Source organism: Phoxinus phoxinus, assembly GCF_949152265.1.
Source record: "Phoxinus phoxinus genome assembly, chromosome: 24".
Taxonomy (NCBI): domain Eukaryota; kingdom Metazoa; phylum Chordata; class Actinopteri; order Cypriniformes; family Leuciscidae; genus Phoxinus; species Phoxinus phoxinus.
In genome coordinates, this window is record NC_136899.1 from 5,009,278 (window position 1) to 5,028,135 (window position 18,858).

Below are 18,858 nucleotides of genomic sequence, written 5' to 3' on the forward strand. Positions count from 1 at the left end.
ACGAACACTATGCAGCACAGGCACCTCCCCCCTGATGATTGGACACGCCCCTTAATTTGATTGGCTACATGTGTGTTTTGGTGCTTGGTCTGATCCAAATCTCTGACTGCACCTTTAATGTTGTGGAGGACTTGGCATCCACTGAAGGACTTCACAGGTCAACTTTCACGGTTGTAAAGGCTATTTCACAGCCATATGTCTGTATTCTCTTGTCTTATTTGGTGGTGGTAATCTTATCAAATGTCATACCACCCATCTAGTACTAATTAAGCACCTTGCTTGGGTTCTTGTACTGTTGGATTACTGCAACTGTGTCAACCTTTATTGGATTTCCTCCGTCCCAAGAGGGCAAACAAGGTAACATGCCCCATCATGGCTTGTTGTCTTCTGTGGGATAAGGGTTAAGCTGGCTTCATAGATTTAGCTGAGGACCTGGTGGTGGCGCTGTATACTTGCTAAATTGTCTTGTGATTAAATACATCAGCCGGTGTTGACGGTTTGTGTTACTATACCTCCCATTATCAGATAGGTAGCCGCACAAATCTATAGTGAAAAATGCTACTTATCAGATTGTGCCATAATAATGTGTTTGTTTGAGATTGAGGCTTTTTTTTTAACGTTTATACCAACGTCAGCACAATCTGATTGGTAGCCTATTATGTTTCGTCAGTGTACCTGTTGTTCCTTACCATTTTTTTGTTATCAATGTAAATATGATTCCACTGTATGTATGTTTGATTTATTTTTGTATTTTCCTCTATATGATTGTGTATCATAGTGGCAGATGCCCAGATCGTGTCAGTGGTGTCCAGCGGTGTCCAGCCTGTGTGAATAATACAGTAACTACAGATACTTTCTGTGGGGGGCAATGGAGGATGGCAGCAGATTCCTTATTCGAATCAAGATTTTGTGATTCGATACACATAGAGATTTCAATTTCTGTCTCCTGGGACTAGAAATGACTTCTTACTCTATAGGCCTATGCCTTGTGAAGGATGATACTTTTTTTCTTTTTCTTTGGGGGACTTGAACTCTTCACAACATCACTAGACTCTTTACTTCTCTTTTACAGCTCCATTGAATGTTGACTATGTGACTGTGACACAATTATATGATGGAGACATAAGACTGATGTGGTACAGTGTACTTTGCATATTCTGAAGTCTTTGAGATTCCCATCAGGGTTTTTCATGACCGATCCTCTACAGTGACAGACACAGACTCTCTCTGCTTCCTGGAACTACATTCTTCACTCTCTACACTGTGTTTGATGATGTGAAAAGCAGCGGATACAACTTCTCAGTAACCTGTAAGTCTATAAAAACATATATTCTGAAATATTGCATATTTAGCGTTAAATAAATGCATATATAACTACATATATTTTTATTTACGCATTCCATAATATGTAATATTCAAATTATTTAATACCCAAACAAACTGTCAATCAAACTGTAAAGACGCCTCTTCACATCACCAAGGCTACATTTATTTGTGTACACATTACATATGTATGCAAATGGTTATACTACTAGAGTCTGTTTCGTGGCCTTATTTATGATACATTGATGTTTTCATAGGCCATTTCATTTGTATTGTTTTCAAAGGAGTTATTCAGGAGAACTTAATAATGTTAATACGGCTGGCAACCAGCCAACGCATCATATGTGAACACATCTTCTTTGACCTAAACAAGAAACCAGAATTCAAGTCATGAATCTTAATGTGAAGGCGTCACGTGATCAGTCTTCATGTGGACTGCACCATTCAGTTTCATTGAATCCTCAGTAGTGTTGGGGAAAGTTACTTTTAAACGTAATACTTTACAATATTACATTGCGTTACTTTTTACTGAAAGTAATGTGTTACGTTGCTGTTTCTCATGCGGGCTGGGCTTGTTTGTTTGATTTTTATAACAATAAGTGAAATGAATAAGCCTCAGACTGAAGGAAATGCTAATTCACGCCTGTACAGTAGCAAACCTTTCAGCTGTGCTGCCATTCTGGAGTGCAGAAGAAAGTTCAACACTAGTATTTCAGCATTTTTTATTTTTTTTTAAATGAAACACAAATGTGTGTGAAAAGTTTTGCATGTTCATATGGTTGCATTGGATCATCAAAAGTCTGCAAGCTGCAGAGACAAAGTGAGATGAATGTCTAAGTTTGCATTTCACAGTTTTTTTTTTCTTCATTTCAATGAAGGCTGAATCTATTTTATGTGCAAAGTGAGTAAATGCATTCTTACATTTATTCTAAAACTATACAATAATCATGTTTACACAGCGCACACAACGCCTGTGTACATTACTCCCGCTTTCCCTCATGGGGACAGGAGAGCTGTCAATCAATACAAGGGAAAACAAAGTAACTTGGGGGTTACTTGAAAAATTATACTCCGATATTTTAATGTACATTTAAAAGTAATGTATTACTTTGCTAGTTACTTAGAAAAGTAATCTGATTACATTACTCACGTTACTTGTAATGCGTTACCCCAAACAAACACTGATCCTCAGTTAGGGAAAAATAGACATCAGAAGAGAGGATTGTGAATTTGAAAACGTGTCTAAAAATTGTCTTTGCAACAAAAGGTGTTATATGAGCACCTGCTTTCATGCTGTTTCTTACACAGTTCCTCTATCTTGGGTCTAGACTAGAGAATGAGAGATTTTTTTTGTTTCCGTATATGGTATAGTTTTTCTCTGAAGTGAGGTTATGCTTTCTTATGCTTTCAAAGCTAACTTGCTATTGCTAGCCTCTCAGAAATTTTTTCAATTCAATTCAATTCAAGTTTATTTGTATAGCGCTTTTCACAATATTGTTTCAAAGCAGCTTTACAGAAAATGCATTTCAAAAATATACATACAAAAATACAGTTAGTTAATCATAAATTTAGGGCATAACATATCGCCGGCGTTGGGTCGTCTCTTCACAGGCGTCGAGTCGTCTCATCACAGGCGTTGGGGCATCTGAAGTCTCCATGAGAGGCTGGATACATAACTGGAGCTGACGAACTCTATTTGAGTTATAGGGACAGGCGTCCCGAGATAACAACAAAAAAGGCAGATGGGAAATAATTAGCGTAGCTGCTGTTCATAATATGAATGCATTTGATCTGATTTAACTGTAGTATAAAAGGTACGATGCATTATGTGAATGCTTGGCTAAAGAGATGCGTCTTTAGTCTAGTTTTAAACTGGGAGAGCGAGTCTGAGCCTCGGACAATATCTGGAAGGCTATTCCAGAGTTTAGGAGCTAGATGTGAAAACGCCCTCCCTCCTTTAGTGGACTTAGTTATCCTCGGTACGACCAGAAGCCTCGAATTTAGCGATCTTAAAGAGCGTGATGGATTATATGGCGATAGAAGATCTCTTAAATACACAGGAGCTAAACCATTTAGGGCTTTATAAGTCAGTAACAATACTTTGTAATTGATACGGAACTTAATAGGTAACCAGTGTAGAGATGATAAAATTGGTGTTATATGATCATATTTTCTTGACCTAGTAAGAACTCTAGCGGCTGCATTTTGGACTAACTGTAGCTTGTTTACTGAGGATGCAGGACAACCAGCTAATAGAGCATTACAGTAATCTAGTCTCGAGGTCATGAATGCATGAACTAACTTTTCTGCATCAGAAACAGATAGCATGTTACGTAGCTTAGCAATGTTTCTAAGGTAAAAAAAGCTGTTCTTGTGACATTTGAAATATGATTTTCAAAAGACAAGTTGCGGTCTAGTATGACACCCAGGTCTTTTACTGTAGAGGATAAAGTAACAGGACGTCCTTCTAGATTAAGGTTGTATTGTAAGAGAAATTGCCTACCCTACCTTTAATAATAATGTGTCATTGGTTTTATGGGTTAGGTTTTGCTTTTGCATCCAAACACACAGCGTCTCCTTGACATGACGATAACACTTCAGTTTACTGAAACATGCCCTCTTTTTTTACGATACCTTTGGGTGGGCATTATGCTAATATTTCACATTGTGACATGCATGTTTGTCTTCGTAATATCTGGACCTGGACTGAGAATATTTAGACAGGTCTGTAATGCTCTACATTAGACAGAATAAATCCCTTTTGTAGGAGACTATGAGCTTTACTTTGCAGATCTTATGCATGCATAAACGGATACATTACCAAAGATGTCCTAGTTCTTTAATGTTGTTTTGAGCTGATTAAAAAAAAAAACACAGCTGCACAAGGCATTCTGAAATGCTTGAAGATTGTTCTGGATAGTTTGGAGGAATATAAACCGCTCACATGCTGGTTGAGCGGCAGTGATTGTCTGGTTTTTGTAAGTCAGTCTATTAAATGTCTGTCTGTGAGATCAATAGTGTACTTGTGTGGCCTCGGGATCAATATCGACACCGCTAGTGCAGCTGGAGCATCCAGACCGAATTATGATTAGTAACCCTGCAGCAAAGCATTGAGAAATGGTGCATCTGCAATTACATGTATATAAAGGTTATCAAAAACCAACCACATTTCATGAGGATTTTACTGCGTATTACTGTGTGCGTTGTTTGTATTTAAATCCTTTAATGGCCCTTGGTGTGATAAACTGCATTTAAACAGAGCTGTCATTAAACAACATAAAATATCAGTTCTTCTAACGTAGATGACGTTTAGTGCATCTGTGGGAAATAATCCATTAATCTGCATTTCAAAACAAATGATAGAAACCTTTTGCCTATTGCATCATGACTGTCGCTAAATCACAACATTTTGATTTGCAGCAGAGCGTGCACAGCACAGCTATTTTGTTAATCCTGGGTTTTTTTTTTTACAGCTCTTTTATTTATGTAATATGGTTATTATCGTTACTAAAACAACTAAAATACTAGACCTTTTTTTCATTACTTAAGCTTCATACAATAAACATTAACAGAAATAAAATAAAGTAACATTTAATTTCAGGCAACATTGCTCATAAAGAAAATATAGAAATTGTAAAAAAAAATACTAAGCACAACATAACACCCTACCTAAGTTTGAGCTCAAATTAAAATGAAAACGGAAAATATTAAGATCAAATATTATTGAAAATATTAATTAAAAATGATAATAGGGAATGATAGGCTACTAAAATAACACTGCTGTGTATCAAATGGAAAATGAAACAATTAATATTAGCCTAATACAACTAATTACACAAGTCCACCACACACCACTGATTGAGACATGATTGCCAAAATGCCAAATGAAAATGAACTGAACTGCATACTAATAATGACCCAACTGAACTGTAGTCTTTCAGATTTTCAGGGGTCCTGCATTTCCTCTGGGAATTGGGGGAGGTGGTTCAGGAGTCACGTGACTGCAACCCATCCGTGCCGACCCTTTGTTGTTGGGATTTTGGGCAAGGAGATTCGCGATATTGCCCCGAAACGAAAGGATTGAAGAGAACGGAGAGCGAACGCTTCCTAAAGGACGGAAAACAGGCGATACGCGTCGGCTTTTCTCACGCCTAGCAGAACAGACGCGCGAGAGATGCACACAAAGACAGAACGACAAGCATCCGCGAGCTGTTATTGAGACGCGCACGAGCGCATGCAACACACACACAACAGCGAATCCGTGCAAATGTGCTTGTGATCGAAATGCAAGGCTGTTTTCAACCGGAGTGATGCTCACAACGCTCACTCGGCCTTTCTGGGACACAAACACGTTTTAAAAGGGAAACATTGGAATATTTTCCGCAGCATCCACAGATTGCTCCTCTTTTGTTCCCCTGCACCTTTATTTAACAGGTCAAAGAGGAGATACAGATACATCATGTCGGTGGGCACCGGGCTGATAAGGAGAACCGGACCAGAACTGTCTGTGTTCTGCCTGCTGACCATCATCATCAGCCCAGCGCTGGGATCCGTCCAGTCATCCCACCCGCAGAACACTGACTGTGTGTCCGGCAAAGGAAAAGGCTGTTTAGGTATGCATTCACTATTTAATATGTTGCATGGAAATAAAAGCACGCTCACTTTGTATCTTTGTTGCAGATATTGCACATTTGCTGTGTGCATCTTGAAGATGGAGTATTCAAGCATGGCCTCTGGAGGCTTACGAGATGCAGGCAGTGTAGGGATGCTAAAATGAAACTACCGATGTGTTCCTGTCAAAATAAACTGATGCATGGGGCTATTTTGATTTGTGTGCATACATTAACTCCTCTTTGAATGGGGTTGCACTTTGCTCGTGCTGAAGGCAGGCGTCCATCTTTTGATGCACCAGATCAGGTGAGACAATATAAAGAGAAGCGTGAACCCCACCCTATAACATCACTCTCATCAGGGGTCTGTGGTGACCACACATTCTCATAAACTAGAGAAACTGGTTTTAATAAATGAGATTCTGCTTGGCTTTTTATGTGGATATTTCTCTATGGGCAATGATAAGCCAATTGTAATGTTTTAAGCCACATGTTAATCCATGCGGCTTGGGAAGGCAACGGTGAGCCCCGCTGTCTGTACTGTCCCGTATGGTGACCGATGGGGGGCTTTCAGGCTCAAGGCCTGTTTGAAAAGCCTTGCATGGTGTTGTGATCTTGTTTATTGTCTTGTATGTCCTACCAGACCTTTAGAAACATGTTTGTTTTTGGGGTTGGATAATTGATGTTTTCAACCATATCCAAGTGAAGATTAGTGCAGTTAAAGCCTTGTCATGATCGCTGAATTGCACAATTTAGTGACTTTGTTGAAGGCTAATTTATACACTTGTTAGTATAGTTATGGATATAATTGTTTATTAATGCACATTTTTAGGCTTTGTTGACCTTTTTTTACAAACTGCTGACTAGTATGCTTTCACCTGATGACATTTACACACCGACTGCATGCAAAATATCACAATAAGTAGCTGTTTAAAATGTAACCTTTTAACATAATGCTCATCTTCGTCTTTTGGGACATTATATATAATGTAAACTCTCCAGATGGGCTTTTTTTTCCTGGCTGTCTTTCTTTTTTAAATCCTGACACCCTTTTTGTCACCTAGAATTAATAGAAGGAAAAGCAGCTGACAATAGCGGCCATTGTGCGCCAGTGTTTTCAGATTCAAAGCTCCAGGCACCAGTGGTTTAATCAGTGGCCGTCCTGCATAAGCGCCGGGCTGGTTTTGTAAAAGGCAGGAACACAATGGAGCGAGTCTCAGGGGCATCAGAATTGCCCTCAGCAGTTGGATAGTACTGACCACAACCAGAAAAAAAGCCCCCTTTATTGATGCCCTTCTCCTTAGTGTCACTAATTCACTAGACATCCTATTTTTGACCGCTGCATTAATGGCGTTTCTTTTATTAAAGGGCAAGTTGGTAATTTTGCAAACCTCAAAAGCTGCATTAAATTGACATATTAAAACCCCAGCTTTGATTTCTGTATTGATATTGTTACTGGAATTTGATCCTGGATCTCAGTAAATCAATATTTGTGCTTGCATCTGCTCTCTTTTCTTGTTTTTACTCATCAGTAAATGATAAGTTACAACTGACAAGGGGAATAGGAAAAAATGTGTTATATAACAGCAGAAGTGTAATTAACCATAACACATATAGGCCAAATATTATATTAGTTTACTTCCAACTAAGTGACATGAATTGGCACCAAATACTGTATAGTTTAATTGACATGAGAAGTGTTTTCTCATCACTTTCAAATTTTACAAGCCAATTTATTTTTGTATCCTATCCAGGTATGATTATCTTATCAGTTGCTTTTTGTTGTTTGCATTTATCATTGTTTCTTCTGGTCAAGAACCTTTCAGAACGGAACAGACCTGTTGGCCACCACTTCATGCTTCGAGCGAAATAATTTAGGGGCCTTTAGATGACACAATTTTCAACTATTAATGGAACTTTTTTATACGTTTTGGCCGTTTATTTACATGACAACATTATTTTGGGGGCCTGAAAACTCAAGCTTTTGAAACTGGTTTCAAGTGCAAGTTTTTGAAAACGATACCGTTATCGTCTCCGTGTAAAACACAAAAACGTGAATTTGTGAAAATAGTGACAAGCGCATACGTATTACATGTTCAGTCTATAAGCGCGTAGTGTTTCTTTGTGCATCGCCAACTAGTGGCCTGTCAGCAGAATACAGCGTTTTAAATTGTTTTCGCGGATCCGTGTGAACGGGATCTTTTTAACAATGTTGTCATCTGTACACGTAAAACACAAAAGAGAAACTTTTCCGTTTTTAGTACTTTGTTGACGTGCAAACGTACCCTCAATGTTTTTTCAATGCATATTTTACCCCATGTTTTTTCCATTGAGAATTGTATGATTATTAAATATCATATTTATATGTCGATGTACGTGCATACCATTGTAATTCTGTGACCCAGAATGAAATCGCAATCTCTGACCTCAGCAGGAGAACTGAAATGTTAGTTGTTCACTTTAAGGCCGATCTAATCTCTATCCAATCTATTGTTCTTTGAATAAGCCATTTGAATTTTAGATAATGTCATTAGATAATGTGTCTTAAATGGCATTTACTGTTGAGTACATCCTGTGCACTTATCAATCAGAGCGCTAATCTTTGCCTGATCTGGACAGTCATGCTGGCTCATATCTCTGAAGCTGCAGAGAATGATTTCTTTAAGTAGTCTTACCCATTTCCTGACCGCTCTTGAAACACACATTGCTCACACATCTGAGAGAACATCAATTGACATGCAACCAGCGTTTTGTATTCAAGGATGCCGAGGTTCTAAAGCAAGGCTGGATATGAAAACCCAACTCTTATAGTCATCAGTCAATTTAATGGCTTTCCATTGAACAGACAAACGGCCTCTAAATCACTCCAGTGTGAGGGAGATGCTTTATGCACATAGCTTCCCCGTAGCCCATAGGTCTGAAATCAATGGAGTCCACCGTGACGGGGCGAGGGGTCGACCGGAGGGAAGCGGTATTGCAAAGCTTTGCATAATGCATGTGTGTGGATGCAGCGGGCGCTTGCGAACCCATTTAAGGCAATATGCTCACCCTGCATGCTGTCACGCTGTTAGCCCATCCTGAGTGGCTTCTGCTTTAGACGCCAGAATATTGTGCTGCTCAGTCGAATTTAAGCTGAACATTTGTATTTTAGCAGATATAACTTAATATTCTTTAATTGTTTAGTTGGTTTAATGGCCAAATGTGGCATTTCTGCATCACTTGAGTCGCAGAAATAATTGTTTTCAATCAGGTTTCCCAAACACTCCCCTTCTACCATTGGTCAGACAAACAGATAGCCCCGCCTTCAAACTCATTGTTGATCATTGGTTGAGCCAGTGTTGCTATGTGGGGCTGGTCGGAATGCTTTAACAAATGTTTTAAAAATGTAAACTAATGGTTTAGTTAGATTTGTCTTTATATGCCTGGAATTGGGATTAGAAAGTCTTTGGTTGCTTCTGTTTTAGATACTGAATATTGTGCTATGTTTAGTAGAATTTAAGTATATGTTGTGCTAAGTATATGTTGACGCTTACTGAATATTGTGCTATGTTAATTTTTTATTTTTACCAAATATATCCAAATGTTTTAATTGTTTAGCTGATTTAAAGGCTTAATGTGTCATTTCGGCACCACTGGAGTCACAGAAAGAATGATTGTTTTTAATCTGGTTCCCCAAACACTCCCCTTCTGCCATTGGTCAGACAAACAGATAGCTCCGCCTTCAAACTCACACCGTTGGTCGAGCCAGTGTTGCTATGTGGGGCTGGTCCGAATGCTTTACCAATTTTTTTAAAATTGTGAACTAATGGTTTACTTAGATTTGTCTTTGTATATTAAACTGAGATTGGGATTAGAAATTCCTTGGTTATGTTTAGTAGAACTGACAGATAGCCCCGCCTTCAAGCTCACGCCATTGCTTGAGCTAGTGTTGCTATTTGGGGAGTGTAGGATGTTAGCTAAGATCAGCTACTGAGATTTGTCTTCGTATATTAAGCTGGGATGGAAAAGAACATTTTAAAACCAACTTTTTGGATGAGCTCATCTAACATATTTTTGGTACTTCGCTTTGTATTTACTTGAATGTAGTGTTTTTGTCATGTTGCATTTTCCGTCATTCCATCAAGGTGTGTTTTGGTCCTGAAATGTTTAACTCTGATGTCACGCTTGTGGATTCTGTCAGTTCCACACTGGCGTATAATTAAGAGGCAATTATTTTAAGGAAGCCCGTCACAGATGGTGCCTTCAAAGAGGCCCAGCCCACATAAACCACAATTACTCCCACCCAAAGACACTGCCAAATTGACCATGCTAGTAGTCCTTTGTTTCCTTCTTCGTCTGTAGTTATACCATCACTTTGATGGTTAAAACTCAAGACTAAATCTACTTCAGAAGATCTCAACCGGTTCCTACCTCTAGTTATACTGATGGTTCTGGTATAGTTGTGGTATTCTTTACCACAAGACTATAACTTGTTGGGATTGCAGTTATATTTTCAAGATGTTAGATGATGTATCCCTGTAGGTAATTGACTGCGAAATTGAGGTTGAATCAAGTTTATCAAACTAAATTAATGTTGCTAACAGTGTTGAAGATCAAAGCCGCGCTGGCTTCTAACCACTAGACCGCACGAACGTTGTACTCCTTAACAGTAACGGCTGATGGCTTCATACCTTTGAGTCTTTGATCTCGCAGCCTTAGACTAAGAGATCTGTATCACGACTTGTTTGATCTCAAAGACCTCAAACTAATTATAACAGTACAGCTCGACTGCAGTGGATTCTGGTTGGTAGTCATTAACAGCAAGAAGCTCTATCATCCACTCTCTTTTTAGGATGTTTACCACAACTGTCAAGCAATCATTATGGTCATGATATACAGTTGACTTCTTTGAAGTACTCTAAGTGTCTCTATCCTTTAGCTATACCCATCACCCACCTATTTCTTCATTGCCTGTCCTCTATAGGTCTTTCTCTCCTTCTTAATACATGTATTGTCTTTTTTGTGTGTGTGTGTGTCCCTAATATGCCGGAGGCAAAGAGGCACTACAGAATGGAGAAACCCCGTAAAATGCTCTCGACCCTCACAGCAGTTTACAGTTGTACAATTAAAGCACAGCCTGGAGCACACACACTCTGAGAGATAGGGTTACTTTATTCTTCTTAAAGCAAGTTTAAGCCGAACTTGAGTATCTAGTTAAAATCATGTATCAGTGTCAGTAAGAAGAAACTGTTGATAATGTGTAGTTTTGTGAATCATATGTGATCTATAATTGTAGAAGGGTATTATCTATCTTAAAAAAATGATTATTATTTTTTTTCATTTATTTTTGTTACGGTAGTGTGTATTTAAACCCATCTATGATTCAATGTAAAGTTATATGTTGACCCTCGCTACTGTCTACATGCTGTGCTCTTATGCCGGTAATGTTTTCACAGTGATGGACTCTACAAAAAAAATCCCCTGCTGAAAACACACTTGAATTTCCATACTGGTACAAGCTGGTTAATGTTGCTGGTCTAGCAAAGGTGCATTTGCATGGCTAGAGCAGCAAAGCTCCCTTTAGACTACGTTCAGACTGCAGTTAAAATGCGGCCCAAATCCAATGTTTCTGCTCATATGCGACTCAGATAGGTTTTTGTCAATGTGAACGGCACAAACCGTTTCAATTCTGATTTGGGCCACTTCCTTCCATATGTGGTCCTAAATCAGATACAGGTCCGATTTTTTTGGCAACGCGACCTCAGTCTAAACAGTCATATGTGAATTCATGCAACTTTTATGTCACTCTAGATCAACATTCGTCATAATTCTGTGCTCATGGGAGTCACTTCAAAGATTTTACATACCCGAAGTTATCGAGACCGTTGCTAAAGGTATTCAGTGAAGGACAGTGATGTGTCAGAACTCATAAGTATTACAGTGACAGCTCTACTGTATATACAAGCAAAACACGAGGGCTCATATCATAAGTGTTTAAAAACTGTTCTCTTTTTTCACATCCTCGTCTTTGTTTATCTATTTTGCCTGCGCATAAATTTGCTGGCTTCGGCGGCAGATCACACTATAAAGAAACATGTTATGACTTACTCCGTGTTTACTTCCGTATGATAGCGCATTATGATTCAGGACGATGCTCTGTATAACATTTTAACAACAATGTGAACAGCTATACAAAAAAATCGGATCTGAGCAATAAATCGGAATTGAGCGCTAAGGCTCGCAGTGTTTATGTCGCCTTGGACTCAAATTTATATGATACTTGTATTGAACTTCTTTCAAAAATATATTTAATGTGTGAAATGTTATGAACTTCTACTAGGATGGGATTCAGTTAAATAGTCCTTTAGGTGAGAAAGAGTTAAGATATAACGTCCCAGCTTCCTCCTTTTTAATAAGGGACACTTTGCGGGGTCTATTGACCCATTGAGGAGATGAGTATCGACTGGTCTTGAGCGGATGAGCTGTTTGGCTTCAGGCAATGGACTGATGTCCTTATCTTTCAAATGGCATTGATTCCTGTCGCTGCTCTGATTATCTTTGCGCAGTGTGAGATCTGGGTCTCCCCTCTGCCCCACACACACTGTGCATTGTGTTTGTTTGGAGATGTATGGAACTGGGTCAGTTCAGATGAGGGACGTTTAAGGAATGTCCCAGTAAGGAACTAGTTGGATGAGGTTTGTTGTGAAGGTTAGGCCTTATCAGTTGGTGTATTTGTCATTTGTGCATCTCGGCGAGTTCAAGTTGTCTTGTATTGGTGAAATAGACTAGCATGAATAGTAAATTGTAAAGTGAATTTTTGCACTGAAAACTTAAACTGAACTAAAAAACAGCAGATTATTTAGAGCATTTTTCAACAAAAAAGCTTACACTGCTTATTTGTTCTTATTTTATTACTGTTTACTTGTCTTTAATAATGTTCGAAATTTATATTAATTTGTTAAATTGTTGTTAAAACCATAGAAAAATGTATGCTGCCGATTTTTGTAAATGGAGATCAGCTGCAAAAAAAAAAAACGTTTTGCCAAAAGACACAGAATAAATATGTTTGAAATGTTTGACTAAATGATTTACCTTACTGGAATCGAAACTGGGAATCGGAATCCATAAGCAGACTCGGAATAAATATGATATAAATGCATAGTTCAGTCATGAAACTCTGAGCAGCGGATTGGTTTATCTTAAAGCTAAACACTTTGGCCAATCAATCTGTTCTATCTACGTAACCTAGTTATTTCTGTCCCGAACCCGCTCAGCTCAATGTACCGTATTTTCTGGACTATAAGTCACACTTTTTTTCATAGTTTGGCAGGTCATGTGACTTATACTCAGGTGCGCCTTATATATCAAAATTAATTCATACTGACTGAAATGAACTAAGAGAAAACATTACCGTCTACAGCCGCGAGAGGGAGACTCAGAGGAAGAACTCAATGGATTCAGTGTAATGGAATGAGATCGAGGGAGTTTTGTGAACTTGCTTACCGGTAACTTTTTGGACTCGCTGGCTAATGTTAATTTTAGCCTATTCATCCTCCCAGGTATATGTTCTTTATGCTATTGTGCAGCTGAATAACTGTTAATGTGTTACGTTAACACACCGGACACCTATTCAGCCTGTTGTTCTGTGTGCTATTGTGTAGTTGAATAATTTGCCTTTCCAGATTAAATGTCTGCTCTTGGTCTTGGGTTTTGTGAAATAACTTTCGAAATAAATGTGACTCATAGTCCAGCGCGACTTATGTAGTTTTTTTTCCTCTTCATGACGCATTTTTTGACTGATGCGACTTATACTCCGGAGCGACTTATAGTCCGGAAAATACGGTAACTCTCCATGGGAATTTCCCTAGCCCTCCTAGCCCTCCACCCTCCCCAGCACCACCTGCCTAGATCTGCCAGGGGTTTCTCTCTACTTTCCTCACAACAGCTTGCATTCTGTTCACTGTATTTATGTGCATGTTGTGTAGCGTAGCAGATCTAGTCTGCCAAGATCATTCCTTACCATGGTATGAAAGTATCACCATAGTATTATCTCAGATATCACACTGGCCTACTCTTTTGAGTCTATGCAGGGTATCCTATATCATATCTCTTGTGAAACCTTAATTACTTTGATCACTTTTACTTTTATTACTGTAAAGGCATTACTGCACTCAAGCTGTGAAATCCAGCTCACTTTGACAGTGAATTTATTAGCGCTCGCTCTATTCCCGCAGATGCCAGAGCAACACATCATTTATCACAACACTTTTTAACACCTCCACAGATTAACCTCTCGTCTGATTCAAACGGCCTTATTAATTAACTTCTCAAGCTGCTCCTCCAAACTTCACTTGTCTAAAGTTTGCGCATTGGTTTTATCTGGAATACTTTACTCTCTAAAACCACTTGGCTGGGTTTCTGTGGCCGCAGCATTTGTGCCGTTTTCCAAATGCATGCGCGGCTCGACCGCGTGCCAGCAAGCGTCTGTAGTGGCTTTAAGTGTCTGCTCCTCATTAACGGGCTGTCTTACGCCTCGTCTCATCTGCCTGAATTTACACAAGGGTTACGGCTGCCCAGTGCCCTTCATTTGCATGGCCAATGACCTGCTTTGAGATGCTTTTCCCATAATTTAAATGAAATCTTCATTCATATGCGACATTATTATTATGGGCAATCTAGCTCGCTTTGAAGAGCTTTGTTTTTATAGAGCTATTTAAAAACTAAGATTTAAGTCAAATGAAAAGATTCTGAACATTCAAAGTCTAATATTTGCAACATTTATAATACAAACCGGTTGTCACATGATTCATCCATTAATTATAACCATTTTTCATTTTCAAAAACGGAATATATTTTTTTATATAGTGTTATCGTTTGGTTGTCCAATTTTAGTTGTAATACGTTGTTCCAAACCTGAATACTGAATCTTTTTCCTGTGGACCACAGTTTTTGGCCAAATAATGAAAGTCAATGGGGTCCAAAACAACCCTGGACCTTATTGACTTTCATTGTATAGACAAACAAACTGTCATAGGCATTCTTCAAAAAATATTATTTTATTTTCCACAGAAGAAAGAAACTCATACATGATTGGAATAAGGGAGAGTACATTTTTGGGTGAGCGGTTTCTTTAGCCCGGTCTCAAAGGTTTTGTCAGTCCCAGCTGTGTGTCAGATGGAGGATCTGGCCTTTCTTAATTTCTGTTAATAGGCTTCATACTCGCAGCTAGTGGTCTGAAATATGAATGACAGTTGACAGCTGTTGGACACATGCTTTTTACAGCTGCTTTCTTCCAGCAGTCTGATTTCAGATCAGTATGTTTCACATCTTTAATAATGGGGGGATGAAGCTGATTCTGGGCGAGAACTTTAAATTAACTTCCTGGTCCCATTATAGAAGGTTTATGGTATATGGATGAACATTCATATAGACCCTCATTAACACCGTATAACCGCATTTAGACTCATTAAACACAGACATATGTTAGCCAGAGTTATATGGAAGCTTGTTTCAGCAATGGAATAAAAAATGTAAACGCTCACAATCTGTTTATATCCCATAATTCAGACTTTATGATTCTCAATTGTGAGTTGACATCTCACAATTTAGAAAAAAAATTCAGAATTTTGACTTCTAAACGCGCAATTAAGAAATAAAGTAAATTGCGAGATATAAACTCGCAATAAAAAAAGGTTTGCGACTTTTTATCTCACAATCCAGACTTTTTTTCTTGAAAAGTCTAGTTTATATCGCACAATTCTGACTTTATAACTCGCTATTTAGAGTTTATAACTCCCCAATTATAAACACATTTGCGAGAAAAAAGGCAGAATTGTGAGAAAAAACTTTGCCATTACCTTTTTTATTCTGTGGTGTTTCCACCACACAATTGAGAGTTATAAAGTCTGAATTATGGGATGTAAACTCGCAATTGCGAGAAAAAAGTCAGATTGTGAGTGTTTAATTTTTTTATTCCATGGCAGAAACAAGCTTCCATAGAACTCAGGTGGCTAACATATGTCTGTGTTTAATGAGTCTGAATGCGGTTATACTGTGTTAATGAGGGTCTGTGTTCATCCATATACCATAAACCAACCTTCTATAATGGGACCAGGAAGTTAATTTAAAGTTCTTGCCCAGGATCAGCTTCATCCCCCCATTATTAAAGATGTGAAACATACTGATCTGAAATTCTGTCCAGTCTTGACTAGGCGAGATAAAACATAATCAAAGGAAAGAAAAACATGTTTATATATATTTTTTCTTATATATAAGTATAAGACAGAATAGGTTAGTGGTACACTGTATGTGCATGAAATCCCTACCTCAACTTTTTGCTCTGAGGAGGTTGTAAAGAAACAAGCATGCCTACAAGTAAAATGTTTTTATACCTTGCAAAATGATTGACCAATAAGTTTGTCAGTGTTTGGTGTTTAACCAGCGTCTGTTGTCTCTTCAGATTTGTCAGAGAAGAAGAGCGACCTGCGTGTATGCGACGCCACCACATGTCGTTACAACGGGATCTGCCAAAACAATGGCGCTGACATCAAATGCGTATGCCAGTTTCAGGTACACCATTTACTTCTTTTATTTATTACTTTGTAACACTGTTTTTTGTTTTTATGAAAACGTTACGATTCTAAATTCTGATTGGAATAATCGCATATGAAGCCTTTGCTCAGACAGCAACCATAATTAAACTATTGTCGCCTCCAGATTTAAATGCCCAAGATCTTTAAAGCAGGATGGGTTCTGATTGGCTGTCGTTGTTTTTATCGTTCGTCTGCTGGAAAAATTGTTCTGAAAGTGATATTGTTTCTCTGTGCCGATATCGTAGTTGTGATTTTGACTCTTGCTATTCTTTTATATTTAGAACTATTTTTAAACTATATCTCTCTATCGTTATAGTTATTGTCCTTGCTGTGAACAGTCCTTTAAAGATACATTGATTTTTAAAAAACCTTTATGATTATAGTCATCGTTCTCCTATTGTGGACTTAATGCTGGTTTAATGGCTTCTTGTCCTCTGAGAAAAATCGTTGAACATTTGAGAATTTTTCATGTGATTGTTCTTTAGAAAATCTCTCAAATTATAAGGCTGAATCGATGGTTTAGCATTTACCTGCATTCATTTTCCCCCTCATTGATCAGTGAGCCATCTAAAGCATATTAATGTGAAAAATCACGTCAGAAGTGGCTCAACTCAACTCAATACTGCACCCAGCTCTTCAGAAGCACCAAATGTCTTGTTGTGTCTGAGAAGCCTCTCATGTGTCGTGTTTGCCGCAGTGCTCGAAGAGCTACGTCCCCGTGTGCGGTACAAACGGAGACACCTATCAGAACGAGTGCTATCTGAAGCAAGCAGCCTGTACCCAGCAGAGACCCATCTTTCTGGCCACCGAGGGCCCCTGCTATCCCGGTGAGTCCACACAGTCTCCTCCACTTCCTGAAATCAAAACCTGACATCTTCTGCTTAGTTCACATTACACTGACTGCTCATTTTAGTAGAACACAAGCTTTTTTTTTTTGAGATGCTGCAACAATTGGTGTTGGTCTGTGAGGGGTTTATATAGTATATATATATATATATATATATATATATATATATATATATAGTATACATACATATGTGTTTTAGAATCCAAGGACCGTGCGTCATTTGCATGTCAATTCGATTTTTCCCAGTAGAGGAGAATTTGGGATGTCAGCAACCTTTGCCATTTCTATGCATTCTTTTCTGTCAAATATTTTTAGTATAATCAATTTATGAACACAAATTCTCAATAATCAGATTGAGAATTGATTACCTCTAAAATTGTATAATAATAATAAAACCGAGAAACTCAAAAAGGTTGTTTTTTTTTGTCACAACATTATGAATTTCAGGAGCATTTCTATGGAAGCTTGTTTCCACCGCTGAAAAAAAAAAAAAAAACGGTATTCTGACTTTTTTCTCACAATTGCGCATTAATAAAGTCAGAATTAGCAGATATAAACTCGCAATTCTAAATAAAAAACGTCAGAATTGCAAGATATAAACTTGTAATTATGAGGAAAAAATCAGAATAGCCTAGTCTTTACTGTGACTTTTGATCAATTTAATGCGTCCTGTCTGGAAAAAAAGCACACTGACCCCAAACTATTAAATAGTTTACCTGTGAGTTGTTCCCAATAAGACCCATTTTGAAATAATCTTTTAAATTGTTTTATTTCGTAGCGGAAACAAGCTTCTATACATTTCTGTCATCTTCAGTGACATTTTCCTTAATTTTTGTTACACTAATTTCATTTTGTAAATGAATTGTATAAAATACATTTTTATATATTTGATTGTGAATGCAAATATGATTAATTTTGTATATACTCTGTGATGCAAATGATCAAGATATTCATTCAAATAAAAGTTGGTTTGATCTGTTTTTATTTAGAATATATGTTTGAGGGCCTCTGACGGGCCACTGGTGTCTGATGCTTTAAGGGACAATAGATGGACAGCCTTTGCTTAGTCCAAATGAACAGATTCTATTTGAACACCCTGTTTATATGAAGAGGCTTATATTACAGACTCTAATGAGCAGTGTGATTTGATACATGACAACCTTTATTTTTAGCTCTAATTAATCTCGTGATTTCTTTTTATCCACAAATTACATGCCATGGCTCATAATAATTTGATATGCGTGTTAATAATGCATTATAAGGACCGTGATGATACGCTGCGGCTCCCACTGTATGAACTCTTGACATGATAAATGTTTATGTTTGATGTATATATAGTTATAATAAGTTCTCACTATTTTTTTGCTTTTTTTTTTTTTTGTTCCAGATAGCAGCTCAGGATCTGGAGATGGAGGTTTGTTTTCTTTTCTTAATATTAACTTTTTTGACCACAAAAGCAGCCACAGTAATACCAAGGAAATTGAAACTGGTCATTTCTAGGATTTTG

General features: G+C 37.9%; 1 protein-coding gene across 8 annotated transcripts in view; it reads left to right on the top strand.

Moving 5' to 3' along the window:
- tmeff1b (transmembrane protein with EGF-like and two follistatin-like domains 1b) overlaps positions 1-18,858 on the top strand; it is a 24,563-nt gene continuing 5,705 nt past the window's right edge. Inside the window, exons 1-7 of one of the 8 annotated variants that reach the window (XM_079600864.1) lie at positions 105-357; positions 779-839; positions 1,183-1,309; positions 5,758-5,936; positions 16,372-16,481; positions 17,202-17,331; positions 18,739-18,765. In XM_079600864.1, the coding sequence (XP_079456990.1) occupies positions 5,783-5,936; positions 16,372-16,481; positions 17,202-17,331; positions 18,739-18,765 (421 nt within the window). In that variant the 5' untranslated portion in view covers positions 105-357; positions 779-839; positions 1,183-1,309; positions 5,758-5,782. Of the gene's footprint in view, positions 358-778; positions 1,310-2,063; positions 5,937-16,371; positions 16,482-17,201; positions 17,332-18,738; positions 18,766-18,858 lie in introns of those variants that run through there. The other 7 variants (XM_079600865.1, XM_079600859.1, XM_079600862.1 and 4 more) reach the window with 7 other exon arrangements.